The sequence below is a fragment of the Oratosquilla oratoria genome, chromosome 37 (genome assembly GCF_046742065.1).
Source record: "Oratosquilla oratoria isolate Oo_2021 chromosome 37, ASM4674206v1, whole genome shotgun sequence".
Classification (NCBI taxonomy): domain Eukaryota; kingdom Metazoa; phylum Arthropoda; class Malacostraca; order Stomatopoda; family Squillidae; genus Oratosquilla; species Oratosquilla oratoria.
Genome location: NC_134813.1, coordinates 13,200,025 through 13,208,284, shown reverse-complemented (window position 1 = coordinate 13,208,284; position 8,260 = coordinate 13,200,025). Strand labels below are relative to the sequence as shown.

The 8,260-nt window shown below is 43.4% G+C and overlaps 1 protein-coding gene across 2 annotated transcripts in view; it reads left to right on the top strand.

Annotated features, from left to right (window-relative positions):
- LOC143019529 (uncharacterized) overlaps positions 1-4,195 on the top strand; it is a 9,514-nt gene extending 5,319 nt beyond the window's left edge. The window contains exons 1-2 of one of the 2 annotated variants that reach the window (XM_076175236.1): positions 166-419; positions 510-4,195. In XM_076175236.1, the coding sequence (XP_076031351.1) occupies positions 514-2,250 (1,737 nt within the window). In that variant the 5' untranslated portion in view covers positions 166-419; positions 510-513 and the 3' untranslated portion in view covers positions 2,251-4,195. Of the gene's footprint in view, positions 1-165; positions 420-509 lie in introns of those variants that run through there. The other variant, XM_076175235.1, reaches the window with a different exon arrangement.
- Positions 4,196-8,260: the final 4,065 nt, after the last annotated feature.

The window sequence follows — 8,260 nt, the reverse complement described above, 5'->3', positions numbered from 1 at the left end:
CGTAATGCATTGCGTAACTGGTGCGATAGTCTCTTTTTTTATATATATACTTTGCAGAAAACTTCGTCCAGTGGGTCAAATTATATTTCACTCCCAAGGGACATATTCCTTCTAATTGTTCATATACTTTCATGTTTTCTATTACATTAGATGGTGCAAGTATCTACAAGCAAATTATAATTTTTGACATTCTTATTTTATTAGGATTTGTGTGAAAATAAACCAACGAATTTTTCCCTTGCAATCATGAATCGCGTTTCGATGTGTGGATTCGACCAGTAAGCTCTCGATTCCTTATCAATTCAAAGCGATCAGAAGATTTACGTTTGGATCACGGTAAGGACTATATAAAAACCTTTCTACGGCTTGACGTCGTCAAACAACTGCTGTCCCCTTCGCTTCAATCACAAAGAAAACAGGTATTCACGAAATCTGTCACAATAAACACCAACATTCAGTTTAACTTGAGGAACGGCACAAAGACATTGAAACGATTTCTTTCTTTCTAGGATTATGAAGCTCCAACTGGCGCTCTTGCTCTTCTGTAGTGTCGGGTCTCAGGCGCTAATTAAGGGTCCACCCTTTGTGATCAAGTGTCCTGTGGTCTCCAATCACCTGTCCGTCTTCTTGCCCAACCCATACGACTGCACGACCTACTATCACTGTTCCCATGGATACGGCTTCCTTCTGCGTTGCCCCTTCGGGCTCCACTTCGACCAGAACCACGGTCTCTGCAACTGGCCACACTTGGCAGGCTGTCACGAAATTAAACCGACAACGAGGCCGGTTCCCCCGACCACAGGGGAACCGGCAACGCACCCCACAGACTTAATGGGAAACAGCACAACAACGTTACGCCCAGAGGGCCCCGTCACTTCTCTTAACACTGACAAGCCCATGACCCAAGAGACTGAAACTCCAGGACCAGAAATCACTCAGACTGGAGTTCCTCAAACTTCGGAACCCGAGGTTCCTGAAACTGAAGCTCCAGAAACCGAAGTTCCTGAAACTGAAGCACCTGAACCCGAGGTTCCTGAAACTGAAGCTCCAGAACCCGAGGTTCCTGAAACTGAAGCTCCAGAAACCGAAGTTCCTGAAACTGAAGCACCTGAACCCGAGGTTCCTGAAACTGAAGCTCCTGAACCAGAGGTTCCAGATACTGAAGCACCTGAACCCGAGGTTCCTGAAACTGAAGCTCCAGAACCCGAGGTTCCTGAAACTGAAGCTCCAGAACCCGAGGTTCCTGAAACTGAAGCTCCAGAACCCGAGGTTCCTGAAACTGAAACTCCAGAACCCGAGGTTTCTGAAACTGAAGCTCCTGAACCAGAGGTTCCAGAAACCGAAGTTCCTGAAACTGAAGCTCCTGAAACAGAGGTTCCAGATACTGAAGCTCCAGAAACAGAGGTTCCTGAAACTGAAGCTCCTGAACCAGAGGTTCCTGAAACCGAAGCTCCAGAACCCGAGGTTCCTGAAACTGAAGCTCCTGAAACCGAGGTTCCTGAAACTGAAGCTCCTGAACCAGAGGTTCCAGATACTGAAGCTCCAGAAACAGAGGTTCCTGAAACTGAAGCTCCTGAACCAGAGGTTCCTGAAACTGAAGCTCCTGAACCAGAGGTTCCAGATACTGAAGCTCCAGAAACAGAGGTTCCTGAAACTGAATCTCCTGAACCCGAGGTTCCTGAAACTGAAACTCCAGAACCCGAAGTTCCTGAAACCGAAGCTCCAGAACCAGAGGTGCCCGACACTGAAGCCCCAGCAAGCGCATCCCCAGACCCCGAAAGTCCGGACCCCAGCGAGGCTCCGGAAACTGAAGAACCGGGGTCCCCCGAGGTGCCCGGTACTGGAATGCCGGAACCAGAGACCCCGGATACTGAGGCTCCTTCCCCTGGAATTCCCGGATCGGAGGCTCCAGAAGTGACCGGAAGATCTGACCCCGAAAGCGAGACTCCAAAGCCAAGCACTCCTGAACCAGAAGCACCGGGAACCGAAATCGCAACGACGCCGACACGTCCGTCAGGTCCTGAGACTACAGGAACTCCAACAGAAGCGCCGTGGGTCCCTTCGACGGAGACTCCTGTTTGTCCTGCAAATGCGAAGGAAGGGCACATTGCGGCCAATACCAAGGACTGCGGTACATTTTACGTCTGCTCTAACGGTTATGCTCATCTCTTCAGATGTCCTGCAGGAACTCTGTTTGATCCTAACCTTAAAGTGTGCAATCACCATATTTATGTCACGTGTGCACAGTGAATCGTGATATACAGTATGTCCCAACTCTGAGAGTTAGAAACCTTAATTACATAAACGACATGTATTGAAATACATTAAGTTCAAAGAGAAGAATGGAAAATGATGCATAGCTGTATATATTACAAAGTCTGGGACTTGCAAAGCAACTTCTTTATAGCTAAAGAAGATATTTGCACTTTTGGTTTGAATAGAGTAAGATGATCATTTTAAAACCATGTAAGGATATGTATGCTGAATTAACAAAACATTTGCAACCTGTACAGAACTGATCAGTGGAAGGCACAGAGTGGTGTTGATCATCTCTAAAACCAGAACCATACTATCATTGGTTTGTTAATATACGAAAATATACAATTCATAATGACTAGTTCTCGTGATCTTTTAGAAAATGTCAGCTGCCAATAACTATGCCAGAGGGTGTACCGTGGGGGTGTTTGGCATGTCGTTAGTGTTTGATCTACTGCAAAGGCGTAAACTAGAAGCTGAGTATAAAGCCCAAGAGAAGTGACATGTTGAGATTACTGAATGTTACCTTCCCTCTAAATATACATGCACACATATATACACACACACACACTCTCTCTCTCTCTCACTCGGTGGCGCGGTTGATAGAGTACTGGACTACCAGTACGGAGGTGCGGCAGTACCTGGTTCGAATCCTGCCCAGGGCCGAAATTGTTTCGGCATTGCTGCGCTTCGGGTCGTTACTCCGATTCTCGTGGGGGAGGGGGGGTGTAAGGTCATAGCATTTCCCATAGATCGGTCATACGAGCTCTGAGCTCTCTTCCGGGAGGGAAATAGCTGTCAATCACGAGTCCAACACGTGATCCAAAGACCAAGGTGAATGCATATGTATGAGTTTGTGTTTTGCATCTTTGTACTTAATTAAAGCTTCATTCTTCCATAGGTAGATAATGTCCTCTCAATCACCATCATTCTCACTCTACCAGTTCCAATGGTGTTTACCTAAATGTTTCCCTTCTGTTATGCAACTGAGCAGGCACTGGAACAGGCAGACATACAACTGCCTTATCTTAAAAAAATATATAGCTTCAAAAGGAGTGATTGGTACTTGGAAATACAAGTCTATTCTATTTACTGATGCACATGCACTCACACACACACATACAACTATACAATCATAGTTCTAGAAACTTTGTTGTAATGGCCAGGATGGGGATGGATCCAGTGTCTATATTGGGTTTTTAATTCTATAATCTTCCTTATAAGGAGGATAAAGCCCTTGGTATATAGATAGGTGGAATTCCATTAACATAGTGCAGTCTATCATACACCTTTCACAAAAAAGTGAAAGAATACAAGTGTTCACATATACGAAAACTGTCTTGTTTTCATTTGAAGGACTGTCAAGGATGCAAGTTTTTTTTCATGAGGATTCTAAGGCATTGTATATTTGGCATGCTGTAGCCTCAAGCTAGCCTGTTCACAAGCCCTGAAGTACTTTTCAAAGAATAATTAGTTCAAATTGATGAAAAAGGTTACAGGTTTAACTTTCTTTACAAAGTTTATAAACTTTAAAGACAAATTTAACAATGTGGAAAGATTGACTTCATTTGTAATGAGTAAGGAAAAATGTATAGAAGAAAAAATAAAATAAATCAACATCCAAGAGTGTATGGTATAGCCACAAATATTTGTTTTATTTGTACATTTTATGAAATCCTGAGGGAAAACCAAAGATTTTATTTTTTGCTTACAGCACTGTATGGGGCAGAAACATGGAACATAAGAGGAAGAGAGAAGGAGTTTGAATGTGTTTGAGATGAGGTGTCTGAGAAGTATGATGGGGGTTAGTAGGCTAGAGTGAGAAATGAGGAGGTGAGGAGGAGGTGAGGAGGAGAACAGGGGTGGAAAGGGAGTTGGGAGATAGGGTTGATGAAAGAGTATTAGGATGGTTTGGACACATGGAAAGAATGAGTGAAGAAAGACTAGTAAAAGAGGTATGGAAGGAAGAGGTATGGAAGGGAGGTATGGAAGGGAGATGTGGAGGGAGTGAACATGAGGGGATGTCCTAGGATGAGATGGATGGATGGGGTGAAGGAGGCTTTGAGGAAGAGGGGAATGTCTGTTGAGGAAGGATGGGAGAGGACAGAAGACAGGGGTGAATGGAGAATGGTTGTATATGGATGAGGTTGTGATGCATGAGGTGGAATGGGTGGGGGGATGGGGGGTGAGGTAGTATGTGTGAGCAAAATTTGACGCAGCCCGAAGGGATTTCTCCCCATCTTCTCCTTTTATGCATGGGGGGACAGAGAGGGGGGGTCGCCGATTTAATGAAGCAGCCTTGCTGTGGCTTGCGACACTGCCTCTGACCCAGGGCAGTGGACAAGGTGCAGGGATGACCTGTCATCCAAGAGGTGCTAAGATGGGAGGGAGGGTGGAGGGGAGTGGAGTGTATTTAGGGATGGAATGGGTGGGAATGGGTGGGAATGATTTTATTCCTTTTTCTTTTTGGCTACCTCCCTTGTAAGGGGGAAAAAGCCTTGGTATATGTATGTATGCTTACTTTGTAAAAGAGGAATGAAAATAATTTTTGCAAAAAATCACAAATAGCCAGAACTGTGTAATGTTACATTATACTCCTTTATTTAGCAGGTCATTAAAATGTGCAATTATTTTCATTGATTAATTATATACAGTGAAGTAAAGGTATAAATCAGTACACACAAATAACATACAATGTGTCTAGCAATTCAGGAAGCCCTGATTCAATTTCTGGTTATTCTCTTTAAATCCAAGTTATCCTCATTCAGACAAATTCCTTGTATTATTCATGAATATGACAAGAGGGGATAACAACAGGAAACCACCAGTAGCAACGTCCTTCTCATTTATTTCTGACGTATTTGTCGACTATTGTTGCATGGACTTACGAATATTTCAGAGATTTACTTATCACATACTCTTGTCACAGTTGGGTTTTTCTTCTCAGAGTTATCAGCAGATAACAGCTGTTGTGTAAAAAGGCATTCAAATACCACTTCTTAAATGTTTAATGCAATATCTTTTATGTCACTCGGTTCTTGTCATAATAAATTATGGACAAACACATGAGGGTCACTTGCAATGACCTTGCCAAGTTGTTACAGCCAATGTCATTACTACTACCATTATCATTATTAACATCGGCTGCATGTTATTATGGGGTTAAAAGCTGGTAAGTAGCATGCAGCTGATACCTTAGGGTCTATATGGGGCACCCCTATGGACCACAGCCACACATAATTTTCTGTGGTAAAAGAAATCTCTATTCACTGAGAAATGATACTTTATTATACTGCAAATGTCCCTCCATTATCTTGCCCCCCCCCCTCCCGCCCCCAACTCTTGTTACTGTCCTGTACCACTTCTCTGAATATTCATTTTCTAATTTCCCTGAACCCTGTGGTGGGGTAAAAGAATACTGCCACCAAGTCTTTCCACTTGAGTTGTATAAGGTGACAAAAACGGGACAGGAATAGGATTAGGCATCCTTCTCCCTGTAGCCCCAAAGAGGACATTCCTAAAAAAAAGTAAAGGTATAAGAGGGTCTAGTTTTCCAACCAGTGCCCTAGGGTTTGGGCTTTTTAATGTGTGTGGATGTGGTACAGATGAGACTAAAATAGAAGAGATAGGCGGTATGTTTGTGAGAAGATGGATGTATTGGCATTGAGTGACACTAAGTTGAAAGGGAGGGGCGGGTGAGTTTGGAAGTGTAGTTGGGAGGATCTCAGGAGTGAAGAGAGGACAAGGGAGAGAAGGGGTGGCTATACTAGTAAGTGAAGAGATAGGCAAGTGTGTGGTGGAGTGGAAGGTTTCTTCAAGGTTAATGTGGATGAAGGTGAAACTGGGAAGGGAGATGTGGGTTTTTGTAAGTACATATGGGCCTGGTGGTGAGAAGAGTGTAGAAGGGAAGCTTTCTTGATAGGTTTAAATGAGTACATAGAGGGATTAGGGAGAAATGTCAATGTAGTGGTATTGGGAGACCTTAACATCAGGGTAGGAAAGGAACCAATAGACAGAGTGGTTGGTAAGTGTGGAGTTCAAGGGAAAAATTGTAGTGGAGAATTGATGGTGGAGATGTGTCTAGAGAGTCGATCATAGCAAATACAGTGTTTAGGAAGAAAGTCAAGCATAAGTGCACATGGAATGTGGTGGTTGGAAGGGCAGTAGACAGAGTGTTAATGGACTATATAGTGGTAACCAGGAGTATAGTAGGAAGAGTTACGGATGTACATGTTCTAAGGGGAGAGTGTGAGGGAGTATCAGATTTTTTGGTGGAAGGCAAGTTGAGAGTGGAGGATAGATGGAGAAAGAGGAAAAGGACAGGAGGTAGGGAGGTGCTTAAAGTGAAATACTTAAATAAGAAAAGGAGTAAAAGAAGAAATAAAGAGGAGTGGGAGGGAGTGAAGGCAAGAGTAGAACTTGGAGTGGAAGAGGCAAGGGGATGTTTCAAGGAGGGAGTCACAAGGTGTGGAACAAGGTGTGGAACAAGGAGGATGGGAGGAAATAGAAGGAAGGGTAGCGAGTGGTGGGATGAGGAAGCAAAGAAGGTTGTAGAAGGGAAGAAGTGAGCTTTCACAGGTTGGTTACAAAATAGAATGAGAGAATCATATGAGGTACAAAGTAAAGAAAGGTAAAGCATAAGATAAAGGAGGCAAAGAGGAGAGCAGATGGGAAATGGGGTAAGTATGACAGAAAATGTTGAAAGTAATAAAAAGATGTTTTGGAAAGAAATTAAGAGAGGAAGAGGAGGCAAATCAAGTAGAGAAGGAAAAGTAAAAGGTGCAGATGAAGAGATGATAATGGAAGAGAAGGCAGTAGGAGGAAGATAGGCAGAGTATCTTAGGGAGTTACTAAATGTGAAGAAGGATAGGGAGGGAAAGATAGTTGCAGTGGGAAGTGCCAAGAAAATGACCATGATGACTGAGAAAAATGGAGGAGAAATAAGGAAAGATGAAGTGAAGGCAGTTGTTGGGATGATGAGAGCAGGTAAGGCACCTGGGTTGGATGGGTGTCATGCAGAATGTCTAAAAAAGTAGTGATAATGGACTGACTGGCGAGGTTATTTAATGTTTGTTTAAGAGAGGGTAGAGTGCTGGAGGACTGAAGGAGTGCCTGTATAGTTCCACTTTACAAGGGAAAAGGGGACAAGTGCGAGTGTAGTAGTTTCAGAGGGATCAGTTTGTTAAGTGTAGTTAGGAAGGCTTGAGGGAGGGTTTTCATCGAGAGGATTAGGAGAGGAACAGAGGAAGTAATTGGTGAGGAACAGTATGGGTTTAGGAATGGTAGGGGTTGCATGGATCAGATTTTTGTGGTATGACATGTGAGAAAGCTTTAAGAAGAGGTAAGGATGTTTTTTTTTTTGGGGGGGGGCCTTTATGGATTTGGAAAAGCCTTATGACAGGGTAGACCGGAAGGCACTGTGGGAGGTATTGCAGATATAAGGGGTAGGAGGAAAGCTGTTATGAGTAGTCAAGAGTTTTTACAAGAGTAGTAGAGCTTGTGTTAGAATCAGAAATGGAGAGAATGAGTGGCTTGAGGTAAAGGTGGGTCTTTGCCAGGGATGTGTTATGTCACCTAGGCTGTTCAATTTATACATGGATGGGGTAGTGCAAGTCTTAATGCAAGGGTAATGGGACATGGATTGGAGATGCTTAAAGAAAATGGAGAAGGACATAAGCCAGTTGTTTGCTGATGACACTGCGCTTGTAGTAGGATCAGAGAACGAATTGAGGAAATTAGGTGGGTGAAAGAAGGAAGTTGAAGATAAATGTGGGTAAAAGTAAGGTAAGGGGGAAAAAGCCTTTGGTATATGTATGTATTTAAAAGTAAGGTGATAAGATGTACAAGGAGAGAAAGTGGCAGCAGACTAGAAATGAGTATTAAAGAAGAGAGACTGGAGGAACTGGATAGTTTTAGATACTTAAGTGCGAATGTGGCAAGAAAGGGGGGAGTGGAGGTGGAGATAGAATATAGATTGAGAGCAGCATGTAAATGCCTTGGTGGA